We start from the raw sequence: 27182 nt of genomic DNA, 5'->3' as shown, positions 1-27182 counted from the left end.
GGATGTATGGATGTATGGATGTATGGATGGATGAATCAGCTGCAACTGCAACCCATAGCTCAACCAAATATTGGATATAGGGGTGATGCCTGACATCATTGTGCTAATGTCAGTGCTGCTAACTTATACAGCTTTCTTTGGATCATCAATCTCAGTGGCGTGATAATAAAGCTCATATGGCCTCAGGCTCTCACTTGATTGAGTTGGATACTGTGAATAATAATATCTGTAAAGGAGATTCGCAGTTGGGTGATTTTACATTCACAAACTCACATTACATTCACTGTAAAACAGAGATCTTTCCTGCCAACAGCCATCACTATCCACAATAACCCTTTAAAGAATTTGAATTAATATAAGTTACAACATTTAATTTCCATTTGGGATCAATAAAGTATTTTTGAATTTGAATTGAATTTGAATTGACCACCATGCAATGATATGAGAGCTACAATAAAAACCTTGAAACTACACTTCTTGCTGCAAACTGATCTTCATTGAATTTTACTACAAGCACTGGCTGACAATGTGTTCAAGAAGCAAATGCTGAAGACCTATTGCGTCACTCCATAACTTAGAACATTCTAGGGCTTACATTAAAATAAAGACTGACATAACATTAAAGATATTGATTTCAACAATATAAGACAAAACACAATTTCTTGCTCTTCCTAGTCCCCTCATTAACATTGGTTCTTTTAGTTATCACAGTTGTATGGCGTACTCATTCTTACCTATTTTGTCCAAAGAAATTATGCTTTATTTCATTCACAACACTTACAAAGAGAGTCAGTTTAGGCAGTAGGCAGTGTCCATTTAGGAAAATCTGAGCAAAATTCTTCCTGTTACCTGCATTAAAGGAGTCAATTAGACTCCTGCTGACATTTGAAAACAACTGAAATACAGCAACAATGCACATGTTAAAGCACATGCACTCAAGCAAACAAACACACATCTGGCTATTCTCCACCTGTCAGAGAGCCCAAACATGCAGCCATGCGTGAAACTGCCCTGCTCTGTCCAACACTTGTCCTCAGAGTAATGCCATTATGGAACTGAACAAACAAAAAACTTTCAGTGTCTGCTGTGTTGAGCTCTGTTTGCTTTTAAGAACTTCCTATTTCACTATATAGAGAGTCACCTTGGCGATCAGCCCTAAAATATACAACGGTGATTTCTACTCTGTGCTCAGGACAATAGCTGGGCTCTGAAATAATATAAGCTGGGTCAAGTCTTGTCTTGTCAGACCTTGTTTCCTCTTTCTGACTGTTCAATGACAGTCAGAAAGAGGAAACAACTAGAATGAAATAGCAACTATTTCTAACATTAAAGCCAATAAGAGTCCTAAGATCTCAAGAATAACTATTTATGAGTGACTATTTCAGATATTTAAGACATTTTTCTCATCTAAGAAGAGAGAGAATGGGAAATTGGTCAAGAAAAATGTAAGCTTTAAAGTGACAAACTGTTTTCCACAGAATCCACAATATTCACATCAGAATTCACGCGAGACAAAAGGAAAAAGATCACATTTATATCCGGCATGTGTGATAGTAGTAGCTACTCACAAGCTATGAGGCTAACTCGTTGGTTCAGAGATAAGTCTGGACACAGAACAGGATTAGTCCTATAGACGTCTGGAAGTTCTTCAATTCAAACTCAGAATCAAGTTGTTAATGCATGAAGCTTAAACACAGGTCTAAAAGGTAAAAAACAATAGGAAGTCTAGGAAAGACTCAGTTAGCATAACATACCATGCAAAACAAATATTTAACCATCCACAGCTCCAAACACTACCCTGTTCTGGTTTCTTGCTTGAACAAAAGATTTGATCTGAGTTTGATGTCTTACATTCAAAACACTCGGATGCAAAACAGTCCAACGTGGGGGTGACATCCACTCAGAGTAACTTTGACTAAGTAATAAAATTCAGCTGAATTTTGATTTTACTTTGAAATTTACAATTTACAGTTACTTTGAATTTTAAAGTTACTTTGAAACTTTGATTTTAGCTGGATAGCTATCCAGCTAAAATCAAAGTTTTTGGAGGTATTTGTGATGTGTCCATATGGAATTGGATAGCTGAGGATCAACCCTCCTGCGGTCTTAAGAGATAGAGTCATTTGGACCCAGTTTTTTACTCTGTGTGCCTTTTTTTGTGTGTGGTTTCGGACATTGAGAGTCTGACGGGATAACCACTAACCTGAAGAACCACTAGCAAAGAGCTGGTTAGCCACACTCAGGACTTCTTTTGAGTTTTAATGTTAATGTCAACATCATTGCCAAATGCTGGTACAGCATAGGTATTACATCACTTTTGACTGCAGTGCAGCTAAAATTTCTTAATAAAGTGTTTAAGTTCTCTCACTGAATACATTTTAAAACAGCTGGAGGGTTTGTTTTTAAGAAAGACACTCCAAAATTAGACATAAGCAACCTAAAGAAACCACATACGTTTAAGGTGTGTGGTGATGATGCAAATCCCAGATGGGATGCAGGTAGCCTCATGAACGAACACCGTGAAGTAATTTCCACCAACATTCTCTTTAACGTACATTGGGCCCTCCTTTTATCCACAGCTTCCCCATCCTCTCCCTTACATGTATAGGCTTAGAGTCGTCTGGTCGGGCCAATCCTGCAGGCTCACTGTTGGCACGGTAACGAGTGCTATCCTGGCTAACATCTGCTGCACGACCCGGGGCCACTCAGAATGGGCTTTAATCCCCACACAGCCGTGTTGTGGGGGGAAAACATTCTTTTCCTTTTAGACTGTGCAGATAAACAGAGACGGGCAGCGCTGCTGGTAAACCTGCAGACGACCGGCCTCTTGGAAGTACTAGGAATGTTGTCGGTTACGTGACCCCCACCTCCCCCCACCGTCCCCACCCCGCCCCCTCTTCGTAGTTGTGCCACAGGCCATTATGGCTGTGCAAAGGGCTGTGACCGCCAGCTTCGGCACCAGGTTGCCATCGCTGACCCAGTTGGATGGATTTGGGTTTTGAAGTTATTGAACAGTGATGGGTGGGTTGTGGGGGGTAAGGTTTGTCAGCCAGCCTTGTTATGCAAAAACAACAGTCACACTGATGAAAAAAAAAAAAAAACATAGACAACATTCCACTCTCTGCAAGTTTGCTGCCACATCATTTGGCTGCAGATTCAGGAGGCTTGTTGCTGCTGCATTTTCGGTCATCCTTCAGTGAGTTTGGAGTGTGTGGGATGCTGTCAACAGCAGAGGAGAGAGAGAGTGCTCAGTTGGGACAGTTGCTGAGCATCAACATGTGACAGTTTGGTGCCCCCTTGTGGTCAAAGTCAGAGAAAGAATTGCTACAAAACTGCACGACTACTCACATCAAGAGTCATTCAAAGTCATAACATGACAAGTCAACAACTCATCTCCTCTTCGAGGAAACCAGGCCATGATCCGTCTTCATATTGCTGTTGCCGATAATCATCTTCTTTGGCAGTGACGCACAGAAGAAATGAAGACACCGCCCCGTCAATCAGTCCATCAGCTGCTATGAAATATGTATTTGTCTTAATATGGAGTTTGATTCCATCAAACCCATTTCACGGACCATTTCCCTATGCAAACACCCCTTGAGGGTGGGGGGGCAAAGAGAGACTTGCAGGATGTAGTCAAGGCAGCTAACAGTGAGGAAGAGACGCACCTCACATGTCTCAGTGTGTGTGTGTGTGTGTGTGTGTGTGTGTGTGTATGCGTGTGTGTGTGTCCTCCAGGAGATTTAATTGAATAGTTCTGCTTCAGTGCCAAGAAGTTAGTCTGTTTGCAGAGGTCTGTGTTCTTTCTGATTGAGTGTTGGTTTTTTTTTCTTTTTCTCCTACACAGCGTGCCAGCACTTGGCTAGAAACAAAGTCATTCTCCGGTTTCAATCACAGACACTGCAGGCACATCAAGCCAGACAGGAAACATTTCACATCCCTCAAGGCCATGTCCTGAAGGTGCCAAAACCATACAGACAACAACCGCTCAAGCAGACCTATATGGTTCCAGACGCAATATTGCACCCTGGAAAAGAAATACTTCAATATTTTTATTTTTGTTAGCTTTGTGAATGTATTCATAATCCTTAACACTTTTCACATTCTGCCACATCCAGTTACAAACTTTAACATATTGTATTGGGATTTATACCGACTAACGCAAAATTCCAAATACATATATTAGGAAATGAAAACATGGTTTTAAAGCAATTACAGCAGCATATCTTTTGGGATGGGTCTCCATCTGTTTTAAACATCTCAAGATTGGAATGTTTGTCTATTCAATTTTTGAAACGGCTCTTGCTCAGTCAGACTGGACAGAGAGTATCTGTTAAAAGCCTTTTCTAAGTCTTGCCACATTTCCTCAATTGCCATGTTTCCAAAGTCTGGGCTTTGACTGGGCTATCAACTAAGATTTCATTAAATCACTTCATTGTAAGTCTAGTTGTATGTTTAGGGCCATTGTCCTGCTGGACAGAGTACCTGTGGCCCATTCTCAAACATATTTCAGCCTCCAACAGGTACAATTAGTTCCAATCAATTCTGACCAGCTTTCCTGTTCTTGCTGAAGAAAGGCCCTTTTCCACAACATGATGACCATTGCGATGGTGTGCTAGTGGTGTGTTCATTGATAGTTTTTCTCCGAAAATAGTGTTCTGTGTGTAGGTTAGCGATGTGTTACTTGATCTTGACGAGGCTGTTTGTTCCCTAGTGTCCTCCAAAAAACCTCTAAAGGCCTTCACAGAACATCTAGATTTCTTTCGAGAATAAATTACACACATATGGAGTCAATTTAACAAGTAGGTGACTTCTGAAGGTGCTATGGATTTTATTTAGGTGTGTGTAGTGTACTACTGGTACTTGTGGAGGTCAGGGACCATTGTGAGTAGTTGAAATCCATAAAGACTTGAGATCCCCTCTAAAACCGCCTATAACTCCCTATTTCAATCATTCAAACACAAAATGTACCTTGTTATGCATTAATTCAAGCAGGGGAAACCATCTTTTCACAATTGTAGAAGTTAAAGTCTAAAGCAGTGGTCTCAAACTCCAATCCTCAAGGGCCATCTCCTGCAAGGTTTAGATGTCTCTCTGCTTCAGCACACCTGGCTCCAGTATTAGCTCATCATTAGCAGATCTCTGTAGAGCATGGCTGAATGCTAGTGATGCAGCTTAGTCATTCAATTTTGAGACAAAGGACACATAAGTGATCTGCAGGCCTCTCAAGGTCTTTGTGACCAGCGGTTCAAGGTCTCCTGCCAACAATCTTTTGGGGGTACAGTCAATGAGTGCCAGGGAAAATGAACGCTGATTGTTGATTGGCTGATTTGTAATAGCCAGCCAATATCATGTCAAGTAGGATTGCAGTTAGGTAATTTAGCCGCCCAAGCTGTATTTTCTTTTGAATATTTTTGATGTGCAATATGAAAAAAATCCACAAATTATTTTTGCAAATAATTTGGTGCTACATTCCACAGAAAATCCAAGACTAAACCACAAGCAGGGCCCACTATAGTTACGAATTGGGTTATTTTTAACCCAGCAGTTTTTACTGTGCATAAGGCTAAATGAACACAAATGCAGATCACACTTTTTAGATATCTATTTATGAATTTTGAAAGCAATATATAACTTTCATAACATTTTATGTAAGGAAATTTGATTTTGTGGTTGCAGTGTGCCAAAAAATGGAAAAGTACAGGGGCATGAGTATCATAGCAAGGCAATATCTACCACATTTTTTCTATGCCTTATTTTGCATTATAGTCTTTACAGCTAAATTATGTGATGACCTGATGTCTATGCTTTTTTTTAGATACCTTGCCAGAGCAGAGAAGTGGAATAGTTTTATATGTACTGAATAAACCAGTCATAATTTTGTGAAACAAAGCAAAGTAGTGTTAAAATCCTTTACTTTGAACTGACAACCGCCAACTTATAATCCCTTACTCAAACACAGTGCTTCTGCTATGGCAACAAGTGCTACAGAAGCTTCTTCAAAGAAAAAAAAAACACCTTTTCCCAAATGCTGGGAAAAGTGATGTCCGGGTGCTTAAAACTGGCCGCATACTGACGCCTAGTGAATTGAGATTGTTACTGCAACTATTGATAAATAAAAAAACAGGCTCATGAAGATACAGTGGGACAAAACTCATCTCTACAACTTCATCAGCTAATCTAAGGCAGGGACATGATGCTTCTAAGTCACAGGAACATCACAAGGTAAATGAAGTGGTGTCAGAAGAAAAGAGATGCCAAACTGAATGAGAGATAACAGTCACGGTAATGTAATTATCTGCTGGGCTTGTGTCTTTTTTGTGTGCTTTTGTGTTTCAAAGGAACCTACAATCTCATTGTGAGCGCTGATAGTCTGTCAGGGCTATTTGGTCTACTGAAGGTAGATAAGAAGGGGCGATACCGAGGCCGGTGGGTGCGACCGCCCTGTCTGCCTCCAAGCGCCAGTGTAACAGGGTCACTCAGGTGCTCTCTATAGGGACAAATAGAGGGGTAGAATAGGAAGAGATAAAATGGGGAGGGTGGAGATAGAGCTGAAGAGATGAACAAGAAAAGGAGGAGATGGAGTGGACAGAGGACATGCTGTCAAACGCTTATAAGGACCTTTGCCACTCAGAGCAGGAATGAGAATGTAGGTTCTGTGTGTGTACGTGAATGTGCATGATCCATTGCTACACTTTGTACATATATTATTATACACATATGACCTCTTTCTACTTTCTTTTGGCTCTCCGCTCCAGATCTCACCTCTAAAAAAGACCCACAATGCCGATAGTTTTCCACACTTGCACAAACACAAAGGATCAAGCTAACGTGCAAGATGGCACCAGATACTATCAGGCGGCCAGCTGCTGTTTCTTGGTTTATTACGATTTCCTTTTTTCACAAAGACAAAGTATGCCTAATCCCCCACATGTCAACCTAACTGTGGAGACTGTCAGAGAGGAAAACAAACACTCTAGTCAGACGGATCAAGTAACGTTCACAGCAATGAAGTCATTGCTGTCACATGTCTTAAAGAATAATAACAGACCTAAAGGGATTTTACTGAATGTATTGAAAGCTATGAAATTTATGAAAATAGACATTTGATTAATGAACTCTAAAGTTAAGAAAATGTTGCCATCTAAAGCACATTATTTTATCTCATATTACTACTTTCTCTAACTTGTCTTGTTTACCTGTTTACTTGTAAACAGGTAAACAAGACAAACATGTCAATCTACTCATTTTATTAATTCAAACATTGTACTAATTGCAACCTTCAAGACTTGAAGAAGAAATCAAGACTTGGGGGAGATTCACAAGGTGTGGATCTCCATATTGCCTTACTGTTCTACAAGTATTGCATTCCTTGTGTTAGGCCACTCCTAAACCAGGAACATCAGAAGTGTCTTACCCTGGGCTGAGGTGGTCCAAAGTCCAGGTGTTAACCAGGACATTTTAGAGCCCTTCTCTGCTGACAAGCTTAATGGAGATGCAAATTAAAATTACCAGCAGGACTTGGTATCTGCTCACTTTACTCAAACTACCAATTCCTGACTATTGTATAATAGTCCCAGCAAAGTCACCTCATCAAAATCCTATCCAGAACTTCTAGTCAAGAAAGTATGCCAAACATGAACAAGAAGTTTGGACACATGTCGATGTGGGTTACAAAAGTTGCAACCCTCGAATGAACTGTTTATTTGAAAATGGCGGAACACAGGGTTTTTTTGTGTACCGAACTATAAGCCACTACTTTTGCTCAAATCTGATGCTAAACCATTTTTCTTTACATTTTTCAGAGAAGAAAGTTGAGCTCATGTTTAGCTTCTGAGGTCTTTGTGTCATTTCCTACAGGAGGTCTCGGTGCAGCACTAACACAGGGAACAGGTTGCAACAGGAGGGGAACATATTTTGCAATGGTTTGGCTCATCTGACAAAGTGTAGTATGAAAGCAAACCGCACCAGCTGAAAATGTAGCAAATTTGATCCCCAATTGAAGCAAGTCTACCAGACTATCAGGTGGGAAAATACCCCCAGTGCACTAGGTAGATGTAGATGGTGACTAATGGCTTTTCCTGACTGGTAGGCTACACTATTCTATTTTTTTAAGGCAGCTGTTGTTTGGGGAAAAAAACAAAAAAACAAAAACATATGTGTATGCTACCAGTATTTCTTTAAATAGTACAGAAATTTCAATATTGCATTGTTCTTTCCATTATCTTAAACTCAGTCATGATGTGAAAGCTACAGACTCCTGTTTTCCTCATGTCAATACCAATAGAAAGGAAGTATTTATTGCATGTAAGGGTAAGAATTAAACAGGAAATAACAGCTGCTTTATATAGCTCTGAATGAAGCTATCAAACACAGACCCTCTCAAGAAAGGGAGCATCCACATTGGGCTCTGTCACTGCCAGGTGAGAACACATAAACTAAGGACAGGTGTAGACTCATGTTAGTGTTGTGCGGTTAATCTTAAAAACAGAACAATATGAAAATGTAAATATGAATTTAGTTTGAGAAAATTACGTTGTATACATGAGGCTCAAATAAACACTATAAGCTTCATTCAGTTGTTTTAATCTGACAAGTGTTGGAAACCAACCCCAGATATGACACAATTTTCTTTCAAATTTTGCACCTCTAACCACCTTAGATACAAGAAAACATGTCATGTTTAATTTAGATTAGAATAGTTTAATGTAGTGAAGATATCTGAAGTTGAAAATATTAGTAGACATGTTTGGAAAAAGCTATTCAGTTTGTGTCCATTTAAAACACAGAACACATAATTTTTGTAAGAATTTAATAAAATGTTATCTCAGTTAAGACATTAATTTATTTCACAAAGTCAATTTTATTTCTAAAGCTGAGCAAAAATCTAATTTCAGTTTCCCTCAGTTCAAATAAGTATAATAGTAGGGTTTTTTTTTTTGTTGGATTTGCAGAGACTACTCTGCACACCATAATAAACGGATAAACCAAGAAAAAAGGAGCTAAATGAGACAAAATATTCTAATAAAAACTTGAAGAGTCATCTTAAATCAGGTATTGCTGCCAAAATACTGGTAAGTGGGGTACAAAATGTAAAGAAGCTTACTTATATTTTCTTTAGAGACATTGATGTAAGCTTTTAGATGCTGAACACACACACACACACACACACGCACACACACACACACACACACCTTTTTAATTGCTGTTATTATTCCCCTGGTAAACTGGACTTACATATTAAATTTGCAACTTCCTTTAGTTAAAGCACCTACAGATGTTGACCTGTTGTTTTAGATATTTCTAACTCTATAGCTAGATAATAACGCCACAAATTTCAGGGATACAAGTACTATTATTAAATATTACCCCATATTAGGTAATGCCATTTCAGTGTTTGGTAATATGTCACAGTGTAATGCTATATTACTAAAGAAACATAACAGGGCATTGTAAAACGTTTTTTCTAATAATAATGCACATATGCGTCAAAATGAACACCACGCATACAAGCACAAAAAGTAAAATTCGAGGAAAAGATAAATATAGTCATTACCTTACCTTTGTTATATTCTTGGTATTCAGTCAGCACATACTTTTCACTTTAAATGGTTGCAAGTTTCGTCAGGATGTGAACGAGACTTATCCAAACTTAATGCCCGTCTCTCACTGAACTTGTTTATATCTCTACGGCTTTATCTTATATGAATCATTTATGCTACGGTCACTGCTGTGCCAATTGTTGTTTCTGAAGTCCTTGTTCTATGTATCCTTCTGACAAGCGGCTAGGCTACCAGCTAGCAGCGCTAGCGGCTTCTACAATCACGTCGCTAAGCAACCACAAGCGGGTCGAAAAGAGCTAATTCTAGCTAGCTAGCTCGCTTGCTGTTCTAAAAAGCGGTTATTGATCTCAGTACTCATCGCTTATGGTGTGAATTCAATCGAATACCAAATGAGATCACATTTCAACATCGAAAATATTTCAAAATAATATCTAATTGCTGTTTTCTTGAGCTGAGTTAGCAACTTTAAGTAAAGGCTTAGAATGTAACGATAATAAACTACAATTCCATATATGCTCAGTCTGCCGTATGACATATAAAAGTGTCGTAGTGAAAAGAGGCTTTAAATAGGAGTGACTTCAGGCGTCAGTCAAGTGGGGGGAGAACAGTTCGAGTTGTACTGTCAGCATGGTAAGTACTAGAAGCAGAAGATGCTCAATTAAAGGATTTTCTTTTATAAAATATTGTAGATATGTATTTAACTTGTTGAGTAAAAACTGTTGTCATTTTTCTTTTAGTTAGTGATAAAAAAAATTTGTTTATTTTGAAATAAGTTGGTGAAAGATAAGAAAGTTCATCCAATTTGTAGCTCATTTATTCTCTCTTAAAACGATGTGCTTATTTGGCGTTAGAGTGAAATTTTAGGTATTGAATGAATGAATGGTAGAGATGTGGATCAGCTGATAACCTAAATTTATCCTGGTTTTGTTATGCAACAGTAGGTCCCTAATAGAGACCTACTGATCTATTTAATCCAGTTAACAAAATATAGAACCTCCTTGCTATGTGTACTAAAAATAAATTTTGTTGCCACCTCCAGAAAACCGCCTTTCTAAAAGCAAGAAAATTTGTACTTCTGTTTCTTCGCTTTGTATTTTTCAGTCTGAGCCTATCAGAGTTCTGGTGACCGGCGCTGCTGGCCAGATTGCATACTCTTTGTTGCTGAGCATCGCCAAGGGAGATGTCTTTGGCAAAGATCAGGTAAAGATGGGCTTTATCGTACCCTAACAACCCACTAAACCCCATTATCTTATTATGTGGCGTAGAGGTGCAGTTACAGTGTGACAGATATTGACAGGTGTTCGGAAACTGCTGTGAATGTGGAGAATGTCCCACGCCATATTTTGAAGGGATGAGCAGATGTTGGCTATGTTGGAGTTGAACAGACTCCACTCGCTCACCCATGTGGCCTCCGATGAAAGAGGATTGTCCTTGAAGTCAGTGAGGAGGATCTCGTGCCAAGAGTCTTAGTCCATTTTTAAAACCACTTGATCCGTTTGGCACACACAGTTGTCACCGAGTCTTACAGCTTTACTCGTGCAGTGTGTCTGAAGCCTCGCACAATACACTTCATAAATAAATATGCACCATATTAATTTAATATGCTTCATTATTTTTAATCTAATACTAAATATCTCTCGTCTCTTTCATTTATTAGCCAATCATCTTGCTCCTTTTGGACATTACTCCCATGCTGCCAGTATTAGAGGGGGTGGTCATGGAACTGCAGGACTGTTCCCTTCCACTTCTGAGAGGTAAACATTTCAAACCATGAGTAAAATAAACTCAACAATGCAATAACATGAGATCTCTTCTTAGGGATCATTCACCAGATTAGTGTAAAAGATGGCTAATTGAATAAACCACAAATTGTCTTCAACAAAATAGCTGAAACACACTTATTTAAAAATAGCTATTTAAAATCTTTTTGGAGTGATTGTGGAACAAGCCTTTCTGGCTGTTTTTAATGACGTCCGAAACATTTAAATGGAGTGACAAAAAATGTACAACTACTTAGTTTAGTTAATTTAATGTCAATTTTAAGTCCAATTTTCATATCATATAAATTCTTATTTCAAGTCTACTGATAGTATTCCCAAATCATCTAACAATAGCAGCTACTTCCTCCTTAGGACCTTTTATTACACATTTTATTTGGTTTAGAAATTATTGTGCTTTACTCTCTGAACTAAATGTTAACCCCAGGAATTGTGTACGGCTCTGCTTTGTCTCCTCTGGAGACCTTAGACTAGGCCACCTGACCTTCATGTGTAAAAGTTTTTTAGGTGTCGCCATTGTAACCCTCATCATGAGATCGTGTGTGAGGGGCCATTATGTGCCAAATCTATTGTGACCTAGATTTTTTTTTTTCCTCTGTGAAATGATGCTTTGTTTGGACAGGCACTGAGTGGCCCCTGTATTAACCAGCTGCAGTGCAAATACAGCGCTTTAGGCACCAACAGAGATGGACAGATAAAATTCTGGGTCCCCATGAGAAACGTTCAGGGTCCATTTAGTCTTGTTTTTCAGTCTAGTATGTGACCATTGTCAATAGCTTGATTTGTTTTGTTTTTAATTGCCAAGTCATTTAACTCTGACCAAGGCATCATTTACGCGCAAAACAGCCCACAAGCTCAAGGGACAAACTGTTTTTCCTCGCTTGTTTTTACAAGCGAGGAAGATGAGGTTGAATTAGTGCAAAAAGCATGGTGTCAATCTGGACACTGACTGTTGAGTGTCCTTTGGAGAGTCTAGGATAGAAACTCTCTGTGACAGCTGTTTTTATTCAAGTAACTTTGTAGCACTGACCTGAATGCAAAATTCCAAACAGTTTCCAGGATGTGGGGGGTCTGCAAAAATACTAGTGGTTTGTTTCCCGACCCTAGACCTGTACAAGACCTGGATGGAGGGAAGATCGGCCTTGATGATTCTCTCAAGATACCTAGTTGTTTGTTGTGTTATGAACTTATCCTGTTTTGTGGATTAGCCAAACTGCAAAGTGATGGACAAGCACAGGACGGACATATAGAAGATGACCAGCAGCAGGAAGCACAGTCTCTTCCAAATAATGTCTATGTCTATGACCATCTTAGGTCTCGACAAAGGGTATCTCCCTTGAACTTGAAGTGATCCACAGGGAACACTGTTAAGGATGGTGGGGTGTGTTATCCAGAAGTTCACCATCATCTCAACTGCCTTGAGTGGGTTAAGCTCAAGGTAGTTTTGACCAAAATATGGTGGATCAGCCAATCCACCTCCCATCTGTATGTAGACTCATCAATGTCCTGGATCAGACCAATGACAGTGGTATCACCTGCTAACTTCAGGAGTCCAGTCAGTGTTACATTGAGAAAGGAGGATTGGGGAGACAACACACCTCTGGGGTTTGGGGTGCCAGTACTGATGGTTTTTATGTGGGAGCTTACATAAAAGCTGTAATGGTGTAATGGTGTTGAAGGCTGAGCTGAAGTCTACAAACAGGATCCTGGCAAATGTCCCTTAGCGATCGAGGTGGTGCAGGATGAAGTTAAATCCCAAGTTGACTGCAGCACCTGCCGACCTGTTTGCTCAGTAAGCAAATGGCAAGGGGTCCTGCAGATTACAGGGATGTCCTTCAGATGCTTCAACACCACTCACTCAAAGGATTACATTACCACAGACATCAGAGCAACAGGCCAATAGTCATTTAACCTCATGATAGTGCATTTCTTGATAAGTTGGACAACTTGTCCTCAGTTTTTAGGGTTTTATTGTGAAAAAACTCACAATAAACCAGCCTTTTATTTCCTCCTTTCCCAGACATTGTGCCCACTGACAAGGAGGAGGTGGCCTTCAAAGACCTGGATGTGGCCATCCTGGTGGGCTCAATGCCCAGGAAGGAGGGGATGGAGAGGAAGGACCTTCTAAAAGCTAACGTGAACATTTTCAAGAGCCAAGGGGCCGCCTTGGATAAGTATGCTAAGAAGACCGTCAAGGTAACATTTATTTCTCTTGTGTTGCTTCTTTAACATTTTCCGTACAGTTACAGATTTGTGCCTTGACATGAGAAGTTACCAGGGTTATATGTAGCTGGGTCCATTTTCAGGTGCTGGTTGTGGGAAATCCTGCGAACACCAACTGCCTGATAGCAGCCAAGTCCGCTCCCTCCATCCCTAAAGAAAACTTCTCCTGCCTCACACGTCTGGACCACAATCGGGCTCGCTCCCAGGTCCCTCACCTTTTCAAGGGACTTTAGTTTCTGTTTGCTTACCAACTCTGTGATGAAATCTGAGCTCTCATCCTCTCACACGCTGCAGGTGGCAATCCGCTGCAGTGTTCCAGCCACTCAAGTGACGAATGTCATTATCTGGGGCAACCACTCGTCTACCCAGTACCCAGATGTGCACCACTGCAAGGTCAACATGTCTGGCAGCGAGCTCGCCTGCTTTGACGCGGTCAAGGACGATGCTTGGCTCAAAGGAGATTTTATAGCTGTGAGTCGATGTCTTCTCTGTCAGGGCCAAACCTGGACCTTTTGATATGTTCACGTGATGGCAAGGAATGGAGCACCCTTTGCGCTTATTGCAATGGGCAGGGGTTTGCTGACCCTAATAAGTTAGAAATTGGCTACAAGAAGTAAAACTTTCATAATTTCGGGGTTCAATCTTCAAAGGGTCACTCAAGTTTTAGACGTCATTAAGAATTGTTTTTGATTTAATTAAGAAGTCCATGTTCTCTTTTTACAGACTGTTCAACAAAGAGGTGCTGCAGTCATCAAGGCGAGAAAACTGTCCAGCGCCATGTCTGCAGCAAAAGCCATCTGTGACCACATGAGGGACATCTGGGTTGGTACCCCAGAGGTAAGTTTCCCAATACTACTTTTTTTTCTCTTGTTGTTGTCATAATGCTATCATTTTATTCTCCTATCATTTTTACTTTATTCTCATACAGATTTATTCTCGTAATATGCCTCGATTCTCATATTATTTTTACTTAATACTGGTAATATTAAAGGGTAATAAGATAATACTTTATTGATCCCTGAAGGAGGAATTGTTAATTAACAATGACAGTCTTAAGGACACACATATCACTCTTTATATTGCTAAATATATATTCAACATTTAAATCGCACAGCTCTAGAGACTTTATTTATTTACTTTATTCCCATCATTTTATTTTTTCATTGTGGCCCTAATACTCCGACATAGCAGTGTGGTGCCCCCATAAGTAGCATTTCTGGATTTAAAAGCCTATATTACCAATACCCCACATATTTGTAATTGTTCCTAGCATAATTTTGTTATCAGTTCTCAGAGATTGTTGTTAATCTAATTAATCTTAACTTTCTAAGAATATTTTCTGTCATATATCAACACTGGCTACATGCAAAAGTATGGATGATTCTTCCTATATCCATGTTCTGTGTTGTTGCATTGCTTATACTTTGTTGTGGTGTTGCCAATTTGAGACCAACCAACTTGTGGAGTGTAGAGCATTAATAAACATTTGCATTAGACAGAAAATGGATATTGATAATTGAAATTGGTGTATATACCTGATTGTTTAAGCTGTGCCTCGAAAACAATTGTCTGTCTACTAAGTTACCTGACTGTTCCATGTTGACTTGAGCACCTTCCCCTGAAAATGTCTGTGCAAGCTTCTGATTATTCTTTATTTTTAATGATTGTTAGTTTGAATTTTGATGCCTCAGTTTGACCCACTTTGTCTTTTCTACAGGGTGAATTCACCTCTATGGGGATCTACTCCACTGGAAACTCCTATGCAGTCCCAGAAGACCTCATCTACTCGTTCCCTGTCCAGATAAAGGTGGCTCTGACGTGACCTCGCTTTCACATTTCATCAAGCTCACTGAGGATTATTTTGTTATAAGAGTGCTGTTTTTGTTTTGTTTTTATCTAATTAGGATAAGACCTGGAAGATTGTGGAGGGCCTGGCGATCAATGACTTTTCTCGGTCCAAGATGGACGCCACCGCAGCAGAGCTTATAGAAGAGAGGGATACAGCTGTGGCTTTCCTGGGAGTATGACTGCACTGCCGACCCCTCCAGCATGTAGACCCAAAACTCCAGAGGCACGCCTGTGACGCAGGACTCCATAAGCCCCTTCGCTGCTCTCTGCAGATATACATGTTCACATGAAAAAGAATGTCAGGGTTTGAGCATGTAGATGGATTTATATATGTCCACTGCCAGACTTTTTTTTTTTTTTTATCTAGAGAAATAATGAATAAGAGTTTACTTTGATCAGAAAAGCAGCAGATTGGCTGCTTATCAGATCGGTTCATCTTAACCTTTAAAAAAAGCTTCTTATCAGACTTTGTTCTCTGGAGGCGAGTGGATGGATGGATGACTCTTTACATATTGTCAGTGATTCACTTAAGTCATGAAACACTGTATCTGGTGACTCGACGTTAAAAATAAATAAAAAAAATGTGTATAAAATAATATGGCTCCTTTTCTTTTTAATACCTTTTTGGTATTTGGTTCTGAGTGACTCAACATACCAGCTTTGCAATGTTTCATGAGGTTTGATTGACTTGCACTACGATGGTTAATTCAATGTTATCATGTGAATTACCATTGCATTGTATCATAATAGAAATATCAACTGTTGAGATAATATTCATAAGGGGGAATCCACCTTTTGCTCTTGGTGACTTCCAAAAAAGCATCTACTGTATTTGAAGGCCTCAACTGTTGCTTCAGGTTTATTAAGTTTATTATAGATGTCCAACCAAACAAGCTGTCTTTTAAAGTCCCTGTTAGTAAGAAGCCATAGTTGTTTCATAAAGCATAATCATAAACCGTTTTTAATACGAAGTCTGCATGTCCAAGAATTTTCCTCAGTGCAAACAGCTTTGTGGATGTGACATGTCTGGCTATTTAGCTTTTTTTTAATCTATATTTTAGTTGTTAATATAAAAATGACATTTTAATATTTCAACAGGGGTTTTATTTTTTGTTTTACTGGTCTTTTTCCAGAGGCCTGTCAGAAGTGAAATGACACAGCTTTACCAGAAGGGGGCAGTATTTCCTCATTTCAGCTGCATCAGAATTCATAAATGTATCATTATTAGTACAATTAACTAGAAAATGTCATTGCTGATAAAGACAAGCTTTAAAGGTACAAAATCCACCATGAAAATGTGCCACTCCAAATTCAATGCTTCATGTTTCACGGCATAAATATCCTCAGATGGTTTGGCATAAGAGTAACAACACACATACACAAAGATCGGTGAAAGAAGCTTTCTTTTGGCTTCGTGTATGTTTATAACTGTGTATAAAGTTTCTACGAGCTTTAACACAACACAGTAAAAACAAATCTGATCGTTAACGAGTCAGGATATTGAGCCGGTTGGTACAAAATGTAGCGCCAGTAAAACACTTTCACTGGTCGATGTGATTGAAGATTTTATCGACAGGTTAATAAGAAGGATGCAGTGAGAATGACATGCTTACATACGTTTACCAGTAAAACCGAAATCTTGGCTGCCTTAATTATACAAAATGCGAAGAGCCGTTTGGTAGTCGAAGAATCCGGTTCTTCCTGCTAAGCCAAGTGGTTCGGATCCAGAAAAAGCGACATAATTCCCATCATAGACACCCATAAGTAGATGCTGGATCGAAACCAACGCCATATAATAGAGGGCATTTTTGTTAAAACATGCAAAAAGTTGTAAATGCCAGTTCAAAGCTGTATCATTATGTTTTCTGAGGTAATGGGGGAAAAAAATCTATCATTCAGCACTACATGCTACCATGAGTTATATTTCTTGTAGGGTATAAATGGCTATTTTTTAAAAAAAATAATATGATCACACATTTTTTGTACATATTTCTTAACTTTAGAGAAATTCCTATCAGAAACAAACTTCGAGAGAAAAGGAGAGAAACTTCTCAACAATCAGTGGAAAAACCTTTATAGCATTACAGAAGTCAAACACTTGTGAAAAAAAAAATCTTAGAAGTTTCTCTTTGGTGACTACTAGCGCCCTCCACAAAACGGAATAAATGTTTAATTAGACTAAAGTACAATGGGATTAGGTTACTTAAAATTGTTTAAAAGGGAAATATAGTAAGTTTAGGGTGTTTCATGTTGCTCTTGTCATGTGATTTTGCCAGTTCTTACCTCCATAACCTCCTAGTACCAAGGTGAACATACGTTATTGTATATTGTATATTTGTTTAACATTATCAAACAAAGTTCGACGTAAACTTTTTTGTTTTTTTTTTTTTTTTTTTTTTGTTTTAGGAAATCACGTTTTCCAAGACAAACTTGCCACTCACAGTATGGCGGAGTCGCCGACGTATCGTTTCTGCTTGACAACGACGAAACCAATGCTGCGTCTAGTCGTGTACGTCTACGTTTCATCACTGGCGAGAAAAACCATCGAAAATACGTCGCAAAAAACGATTGGTGCCCAAAATTTCATCACAGGAAAGAAGTCCTCTCATTGGTTCCCATTTGCCCTTGCTTGGAACTGAAGTGATTTGTAAAATATCTTAGAACTGTTTACCTTTTTAAGTTTTTCATTATTTACGCTTTAGTTTTTTTCCCTTATAAAGAGGAACTGTAAAGGAAACAGTGACATGGTGTTTTAAGGTAGCCTGGGTTTAAAAAGAATTGAGCGTGTCTTCGCTACCTTCTTTGCTGTGGTCCAGGCCGACCGACACCATTGACTTTCTTCCGCCAGCATCCTACAGTAACACAGTAAGAAAATGGCTTCACACTAAATATTGCTCTCTCGGGTTTGTGCTGAAGACTGTCGTTCAACGGGAGAGACGTTTTTTCATGCTATCATCCAGTTACCTAACCGCTTTGCCAAAAATATTTATCGGAAAAGCGAACGTTTTCTTCCGCGTGATTAGTTGGCCCCTCTGGACCGCATTCCTGGATGACATCCTATCCATCCACCAATCTTTCCCAGTTTCCTTATTCTTTCTATATTAAGGATGCTTTCAACACACACCATCTATCCCATCGGTTAATGATTGACAGTGTCGGTGTAGACGTGGTTTCTGGGCTGAACGGAGCAATAAAAACACACGCAGGGGGCGAGGCAGTGGGGAATAAAACGTGAACAGAGGTGTGAGTTTGGATTCACAGCCAGTATTGGTGACGTGATTTTAGTGGTAACTGGGAATGTCACCAGTAACAGATCCTGCTTTGCTCTGGTTCAAGCGTACTTTTCCGTGTCCGGATTGACTTCTGACTGTCAATAAGATAAGTCTGACTCCTGACAGGATGCCAAGATCCTGGGAATAGTGGGATGATTTAAAAAGCTCCTTCGACTGGATGAATGAAGGACTGAGCGGACGGGCGGCGTTAAGATTACCGCATGGAAACTTTCGGGTTCATTTTACGGGATGCTGTGTTCAATGACCCTTCTTCGCTTGTCACAGTGAATCTCATGGAGTGAGATTTGAAAGTAATCACAGTTTTTAATTGAAACTTGTCGACTGGATTCATAGTACTTTGGCAGCTTAAACATGACACTTTATGTAGAAGGTAAGAAACTATTTTGAAACTATGTAACTAAATGTTACATTGTTTACAAAACAATGTATCAAATTATCTGACAGAATGTCCTAATGCTCCTATTCTAATATCCCTTGTGTGTTTTAAATGCCGTCCAGCTGTTTCTGTTGTTTTATTCTTACTCCAAACATGCAGTTTTATTCCACCTAACAATTTAAATCACAAAGTGCTAAAGTTTTTGTCACATACAGAAGGGTTTTGTCATATCTGCTTACAACTGCTATAGGTTCAGTTTTACTCCTCTTAGATTTCAGTCAGAGCTTCCTTCAGGATAAAGCACAGAGTGCTTGGATTATCGTGACTTTGCCCTTTGTACCTGTCTGTTGTTGGCCACTACTTTTTATGAAGTAAAGTTAGAGTCAACATTCTCTCGTTCATGTTCTAACTTTTCAGGAGCAAAAACTTTGTGAATTCATTTGCTTTTGTTGTCTGATTTCCCAAAGCTTGGGACAATGAGCTACAATCACTGTTGGCTCACTAAAGACCAGAAATGTGTATTTTTTCATAACTGCTACAAAAATGGAAGGTTCTGTTTTTACTATGAAGCTCCTCATTTTGCTAATAAATGATACGTATATGCTTTAAACTAGTCTTAACCTCTAACCACCTACAAGGTTTTCAGACGTCTCTCATTTAGTCTATTTTTGCAGTGCTTTTCAAAAGGCATTTATGCATGACTGCAAAGAGAAAGCCATGCATTTGCATTCAAATTCAAAATAAATAACAATGACCACTGGACATGGCATCTCTGGGTGTATTTTTAGAGAAGAAAAGTGAACCTTAATCCCACTCTGAAGTCTCAAGGATTGCCATCCACTTCAAGGTTTCCAAACTTGCCAAGCCCTGTGGTTTGGTGCTAGGTCAGTCATTCATCCAGCGGTCTGTCGTGTTTTTGAGTTAAACATTTTTTTTTTTTAAGTTGACAAGAAATTTGAAAATATCACTTGATAATTATGTGTTATTGAAAGATTTGAAGATTAACACCTGAACACCAACTATAAGGTCTTAAAAATGCAAACATTTTTAAAAGACTTAAATAAATAAGCAATGCTTAGCCTGGTGGGGGCACAAGTAAAGCCTGGTGGCCCGCCAGGCTTAAAATATACTGGATAAAACCCTGCACCTTCCGCTCAGCTCCAGTCAGTATCCCTACAGCATAATGTAGGGATACTGATTAAAGTTTACACCATGTTTCATTTTATGAAATGGAGCTCCGACAATATTCAGCCAATCCCATCCAGGTGACGTGAGCTGATAGCATTTTTAATGCAGTGGTTGAAGATTGACTTGACTTTGCGAGTTTTTACCTGTCCTATAAAGGAAGCTTCCTTGGTCCTCTGGTCTCATATATATTGCCTGCTAGCCAATAACAGTTAATCAAGTTTCTACAAGGGAGACTTGATTACCAGAGGTTGTTGACTCAGTGTTTTTAACATTCAGGGTGTTCACAGCCAAAGTGAGCTATGCAGAAGGATCCGGTTCTTATGTTGAGGAAAAACCTTTTCCCACTGTCAGCATCCTGACTACAATATTCTTTGTCTTCAAGTTATCAGGGATTTTTTCTTTTTTACCCAACTGATTAAAATATGTTGAGCTAAAGCAGTTCCTTAACCCTTAACTCAGCACAAGCTCGTCCGCCGTTAGTTTGGTGGGACTCTGGTTGGGACTGATGAGAATGTTGAAACACCACATGAACAAAGCGAGGCTGCGGTAGAAACTCTGAACTCTTCGACACACTTCTCACTTCTTGAAATAAATGAGTAAATAAATAGTGAAGTAAATCAGTCCAAAAAATAATCAGCAGGTCTGACCTACACTGTTGATGTTAGTTTTTTTTTTTTTTTAAATTGCAGATGCATCTTTTACTACAAATGATCATGTATACACTAAAGGAATCCTGCATTTTAGGCAAAAAACAAAGTTCATTTTTCTGATTTAAAAAAGAAATTGAATTGTTTATTTGTATCTTTTAGTATATTTATAGTTTTGTATAAAGGAGACTTTAGTGGTCAAGTGAACAATCTGCAGAATGTGTCAGTATTTTTATCTGATTAATTGTCAGCGTAATCAATTAATCAATGTCTAAAATAATCGTTAGTTGCAGCCCTAATGGAAACGGCAGCATTTAAGGTGTCCATCCTTAGTTTTATTTGCTCAAGCTGCCTGTGAGCTTGATGCACATTTTAATGTTCTTTAATGACTAACTACGGTAAGTTGTCAGACTGCATAATGCCGAATGGAATGGAGTGTTTTGTTAATCATTGTGTCTGTTAATTATCTTGATACTCCGTGTTTCCTCCACTGGCAGAGAACTGGGTGAACCTGCGTTTCAGCAGCCAGGCGGTCAGGAGGACTCGTTTTGTGTTTCTAAACCGTCTCTCCTGCGATTCTTTCACCAGTATTTCCTGAACGTTTCAATTGGTACAAGTTTGTTCCTCATTTCAGCTGGTCGTGAACGCAAACAGGATCTAAAATGATGTGCAAAAGTACAACCTATTCTGTTTAGTCATGCAGGTTGAGTTTGTCCTGTTGCCTGATTATTTAGCTCATTACCCAAGTAACAGAAGCTAGCGTCATTAACCGTCTTTCTATGGATCCTTTGGTTCACACCAAATCTAATGTTTCTCTCTTTGTGAAAAAAATAATAATAATGCAAACAAACAAAAAAAAACACTACACTGTTTATTTTTTGCTTGTTTTTCAGACATTTTTCCTTCGTCCTCTACTGTTTTTTCACATTGTTCCCTATTGATTTTTTTTATGCAGCATATTGGATTTTCCAAATAACACATGGATGACTGTGTGAGTTCACACTCATTTAGAAATTAAAAAAGGCCCCGGGATATGAACGCTTCAACCTCTGGAGTTTCAAGTGGTTTAAAAAGAAGTCATAATTTAATCACTCCTCCATCTTTTGCACATTTACTTTACTTGGCTGTCAATTTTATTTGCTTTTTCATTTATTTTTTTTCCTACTTATTCTTTATAACGACACCATCATTTTTATTTTGTGTCATTATTCTATTTGAGGAGTTTTTTTTTTTAGTTTCTTCATGATGAAATCTTTCAGATTTTTATAATTTTATTTGTCATATCCAACAACACACACACACTGCACTCTGTATAAAATGTAACTAAACATCTATGTAAAGAGCTGGTTGCTGCTTTCCCAGCCATAATGTTGCCGTACTGCACTGTTCAAACCTTCTCTAATGCTGCATTACTGCCATGGAGACGAAAAGCACACCTTAAAACCCAGTAGCTCATAGAACCACCTACTAGCAGCAACAGCTTCAAGTAGTAATTTCCTTTATAGCTTTATTAGTCTGTCATAACTTCGCAGTGATATTTTGGTCGACACCTAAGGTCAAGCGCTTGATGATTGTGCAAGGTGTTTATACTGATACGCTGAGTTTTGTTTTAAATGAAGATGTTTTGTATTCTGACCAACTATTTGTCAAACTGGGACTGTCCCAGAGGTCCTCCAACCCTTCCAAACAAGCCATGATTGTTCCGTTTTTTTATAGTTGCAATATAAAGCTTTTATGTTTCTTTTGAGACTCTCTATGAGGTCATTGGTGACGGGTTTCCTGCTGGGAAGTAACACGGCTCCAAACTCACTAACACTCACCAATAATGCAATCAGTTTGCTAGATTGTTTTCACAAAGGTTTTACAAAAACATGGACAAAATAAAAAAATCACTTGATACCAAAGGGGGGAAAAAATCAAAATCACAACAACCCTTCATATTTGAAAGCCGCTCAGATGTTTACCTTGAGGTTTGGATGGTAATGAAATTGGGTAACTGGTAATTATTTTACTACTTCTTGTCAGATGACAAGAAATCTTTCTTCACCCAGTTCTCTGTTTTCATACCAGTTATGATACAAGCCCACTCTGAAAAGGAGGAGTACACCCCGTGTTTGGACGAACGATACTAAACAGAGAAGCCATTGGCTGACCGTTAGTACGGTTGTGGTATGAAGCAATCTTGTGAAGCATTGCATCATATTTCTGTTTCCAGTCAGAGCCGTGCATGCTAAGCTCTTAGTCATTGGTGAACTTGCTCTGATATTTTCTATTTTAGAGAAAAGTCACAGTCTCCCAAAGTGAATTTGGAGGGACAGCGATCTGGTCAACATTTGAAATACTAGGAAACAAATTTATTGGCAGACCAGCTTGTGGCCTTAATTTTGTTTAGGCTTGGTTAGCTTAGCAGTGAGCTGTAGCTCCTTTGCTCCGTTTTGCAACATACCTCCTTCAACAAAAAGCTATTTGAGATTGAAGGAGATTTCTTTAACACTTTGGGAAACACTGAGTAGTGCTCATTAATTGACAGGACAGCTCAGGCTCAAAAGTACTTCCTTTCTTACTCCAAAAACTCCTAAACATGGTTTCATCAACATCACAAGCTTGAGGCACTCTCCTTCATACTTTGTTCGGGCTTATGACAATGATTATGCTTATTTCACCAGACAACGTGACACTCTGACCGCAACTAGAGATCTCTCTGGCGAGAAATATTAGCCATAAGTCCTCATTATCATGAAGAGGTTGAATATCTCACAACAAAAGTTATTTTTCAAGGAAGACCAACAGTGCAACACGAGCAGGCAAAAATCCCCCCATTTCGTCTCACGGACAATTCTGAGCTTAGAAAATGAGGCGAAAGTCTGAAAATCTGAAATGAGACACCATGAATGCCTGCTGCATCGGTGGAAAGAGGAGAACTTTGACCTTTCCTTCTCTTCTGTCTTGTTTGTTCAGGTCTGAGTGAAAGAGTGCCCCACAAAGGCATGGCTCAGTTTCAGGAAATGATGCGGCAGCAGCTGGAGAGCTCCATGGACGCAGAGCTGGAGAAGCTGGTGGACACGGTCACGGGGGCCGACAGAGACGTACGTCAGCACCCCGTCTTCATCCCTCCCCTCTCTGTCTGAGACCATCTGGTTGTGATTTAGAGGGGCGGATGGCAATGCTGGGAAAACTCAAACCTGACGCATACTGGAGCGTCATACCAAGCAGGGTTACACCTACAGGAGTGCAGACACGGTTTATTGGGAAAAATAAACAGCCGCTTAATTTCTTTAATTTATGGGGTTTCACTGAGGCATTTCAGCCAGAGACATGAGAGTTAAGATGAGTCAGATGTTTCGGGTAAAAAGAAAAAAGAAATAAATATTTACAAGCTCAATAAATATCTTCTTTATTGAGCTTATATGTCTATTTACTATTAGACATATTTATAATTTAGCACTAAAACAGGTTTTTGAATTACAATGTGATTGATTGTAATTAGTTTCTTAAAACAGTTCAGTTAATGTGATTAAAATGTCTAATCGAGTTCCTTCACTATTTTAGATATATAAATTCATATCATTGGTTTAATGAGACTGAATTGGGTTTATAGTTTTCTATTCTATATTTACATAGATAAGAACCAGACTGACCTTAGAATGTTTAATTTTTTTTTCACTTAAAAAAAAAAACTTAAATATAAATAGCAATTTTTTTTTTTACATAAAAACCTTTAATCTCAATGTTGTACACTGTGGATATATGTTTAACTCTTTACCCTAACTAGAGTGGGTGCAGCTTAAAAAGAAATCCCCTCCTGACCACAAACACAGTGAATGAAATGAATCTGTAAACCACTCGCTACATTAATGTTTCACTTTCAGGTCTGCATGAAGGACTTTAAGGGCTTCAAGAACCTCTTCCACAGATTCCTGCAGGTAAAGGGCCCGTCTGTGGAATGGATCAAGATAAAACGGCCTCCAGAAGACTCGGTGAGTCCGGCTCCATCTGCTCCTCTCTGGGAAAACAAAAACTGCCAGATTATATTCCCAGGACCCCAGTTTGGAACGTGTCCTTATTAACTTTGTTTATTTTCAAGAAGCTCTCTTGAGCTTTTAAGACCTCTGTGTCTTGTTCTTGGACAGATGGAATGAGTTAGAGCATAAGATAGAAAAGCTGAAAATTATTGAAATACAATGATTCATCTGCGTACTGGAGGTAAATCTCAGGCTCCAGAGATTGTTTGGGATGTTTCTGCTGATGTGCTGCTGTTTTTGCACGGGGAAAAAAAAATCACCTGAGAAGATGCTATTAGCGTTTAGCAAGACTGAAAGGTATTTTTACAGCTGCGGTTATTATCATCTTCCTGTTTCCAGTGCTCAGATCAGTTCAGCTGTGCATTGTTCTGCAGAAAGGGCGTGGACAAATAATCTGGCAATTAAAACATGTTGGGTTATGTGTCACCCTGTAAAATAAATTGATGTCACCCATTAATTGGAAACAGTTTGTACCTTGGTGGAATGTCTCAGGGTTAAGTATGCTGCTATATTACTGTTGGTAATTTGGATTGTTGTATTTCAGGTTGCAGAAACCAAACCTTTGCTTCTTTGTTGTAACTCTATTGAGTTCATGAAAACAACACAACATTCCGGCTGTGTGTGTGTGTGTGCTATATATATATATATATATATATATATATATATATATATATATATATATATAGATCATTTTATCCAGTTGGTTCAGTTCTGAGACAATCATGATGCTTTTCTAAAGACGTTACTATGAGAGCTGCAGGTATTGCAATCAGAAGGTTCTCCTTTATTTAGTCCGTCTCTCTTCTGGACTCAGTCATGGTTTGGGGGATAAAACATTTGTTCTTTTAGAAGCTGCAGGTCTCAATAAACCCATCTATCTCGCGTATCGTGGCTGCATTTCCACCACCCTCTAAATATTTAGCTTTAGAACTATAAAACAATCTTCTTCTGGGAATCTAAAATAACACGGTTTAAAGCTTCCAAACCTCCCCACACAGGACATATTTGAAGTCGAAGCTCTGCGCTCCGCGTCAGGATTCCTGAGCGGTTAGCAGCAGCAGCTGGAAAACAGCCGAGTCAAACGGGAAGCAAGAAATCAGCAAGTTGAAAAATTGACTGTTTGTGAATGTTTGTCTGCAGTGCAAAGAAAGATGTAAAACGCTTTCGGATGTGTGGAGAGTGAATTATTAAAAGCAAAGAGGAGTTTTACAGCTTGGCAGCAAGGTTTATCCCCTGTTGCCTGGGAGTGAGTCTGGCTTGTGATTTGACATGCTCAAATTGTCAGTGTGAACCACATGAGTAGACGCTTAAGAAAAAATGCATTCTCCTTTGATAGAGCCGATGACTGCAAACATTCACCTCCTGCACAAAAGGAAATTCATTCCATGAAGGATCGTCTCTCTTCCTCTGAGGAAATGGTTTTCACCCTGAAAAAAACAAAATGCTTTTCTGCAAACTTCAGCAAAGTTTCATCTTGCTGACATTTGTTCCTGTTTGTTTTTGTATTTCTTTAACTTTACCTGATTTACACGATGGCGTTCCATACAAATTGAAGACAGAAGAAAAAAAAGGAGTCAATTTCCACCAACAACAAATGTTTAGCTTAATCACAGAAAATTTCCAAAAAGAAAATAAAATATCTGACATGTCGATAATTTGGAAGAGAAATACTCAGGAATTTTTAGATTGATGAGAGAAATTTTCTAGGAAAAATCTTTGAAATTTCAAAAGTTGAAAATTTGCTAGAATAAAACTGAGAAATATTTAGATTAATCACAAAGATTTTTCTCGAACAAACTCGGAAATGTCTGAGTTGCCAAAGTCAGACATTTTCCAAAAGTCAAAAACTTTGTTTTTCTGAAAAAATTCTGAGATTTATCTCAAAATTTCTCAGTTTTTTGCAACAGACCCAAAATTCTTAATCATGTGTTCAGTTTGGGCGTATAGTGGCTGCAATACACTGTTAGCACAGATGCAGAGATGCTAGCAGCCACTCAGAGGTTGATCTAACTGGATAACTACTAAGTACTTTCTACGCCTGATGGGACACAAAGCAGAGGTGGTCTGCTGTGTGTTAAGCTCCTCTGCCAGAAATGTCCTGCAATACCGGGTTATATTTGGAGGGTTTTTTTATCAGCATGATAGTTTTTTTTTTTGTTTTGTTTTTTTTTTTTTTGGGGGGGGGGGGGGGGGGGGGGTTTTTTTGTGGTTGAAAAAAAAAAAAAAGGAATTTTTTTCCAATGG

The 27182-nt window shown here is 38.9% G+C and overlaps 3 protein-coding genes across 4 annotated transcripts in view; 2 read left to right on the top strand and 1 right to left on the bottom strand.

The window, feature by feature from the left end:
* The window catches only part of wdpcp (WD repeat containing planar cell polarity effector), a 102586-nt gene extending 92562 nt beyond the window's left edge, over positions 1 to 10024 (bottom strand). Inside the window, exon 1 of the mRNA XM_015045697.1 lies at positions 9562 to 10024. The gene's annotated coding sequence lies outside the window, so the exon portion shown is untranslated. The remainder of the gene's footprint in view (positions 1 to 9561) is intronic.
* Positions 10025 to 10104: 80 nt separating this feature from the next.
* On the top strand, positions 10105 to 16008 carry mdh1ab (malate dehydrogenase 1Ab, NAD (soluble)). Its single transcript, XM_015045724.1, has 9 exons — positions 10105 to 10193; positions 10665 to 10763; positions 11221 to 11317; positions 13362 to 13537; positions 13648 to 13770; positions 13859 to 14035; positions 14288 to 14401; positions 15282 to 15371; positions 15469 to 16008. Exons 1-9 carry the CDS (start codon positions 10191 to 10193, stop codon positions 15589 to 15591), a joined length of 1002 nt encoding a protein of 333 aa, XP_014901210.1. The 5' UTR covers positions 10105 to 10190; the 3' UTR covers positions 15592 to 16008.
* Positions 16009 to 18002: 1994 nt separating this feature from the next.
* The window catches only part of ugp2b (UDP-glucose pyrophosphorylase 2b), a 28156-nt gene continuing 18976 nt past the window's right edge, over positions 18003 to 27182 (top strand). Inside the window, exons 1-3 of one of the 2 annotated variants that reach the window (XM_015045689.1) lie at positions 18003 to 18277; positions 23875 to 24002; positions 24786 to 24893. In XM_015045689.1, the coding sequence (XP_014901175.1) occupies positions 23904 to 24002; positions 24786 to 24893 (207 nt within the window). In that variant the 5' untranslated portion in view covers positions 18003 to 18277; positions 23875 to 23903. Of the gene's footprint in view, positions 18278 to 18311; positions 19076 to 23874; positions 24003 to 24785; positions 24894 to 27182 lie in introns of those variants that run through there. The other variant, XM_015045683.1, reaches the window with a different exon arrangement.

Source organism: Poecilia latipinna, unplaced genomic scaffold (genome assembly GCF_001443285.1).
Source record: "Poecilia latipinna isolate Pla-1442-1.1 unplaced genomic scaffold, P_latipinna-1.0 Scaffold38, whole genome shotgun sequence".
NCBI classification, from domain to species: domain Eukaryota; kingdom Metazoa; phylum Chordata; class Actinopteri; order Cyprinodontiformes; family Poeciliidae; genus Poecilia; species Poecilia latipinna.
This window is presented reverse-complemented; position numbering and strand designations above follow the sequence as displayed.

Excerpts from the sequence above, each read along its gene's own strand:
- mdh1ab (XM_015045724.1), top strand. Across the intron at positions 10,764-11,220 it reads ATGTCTTTGGCAAAGATCAG|CCAATCATCTTGCTCCTTTT; the intron begins GTAAAGATGGGC and ends TTCATTTATTAG. Across the intron at positions 11,318-13,361 it reads TTCCCTTCCACTTCTGAGAG|ACATTGTGCCCACTGACAAG; the intron begins GTAAACATTTCA and ends CTCCTTTCCCAG.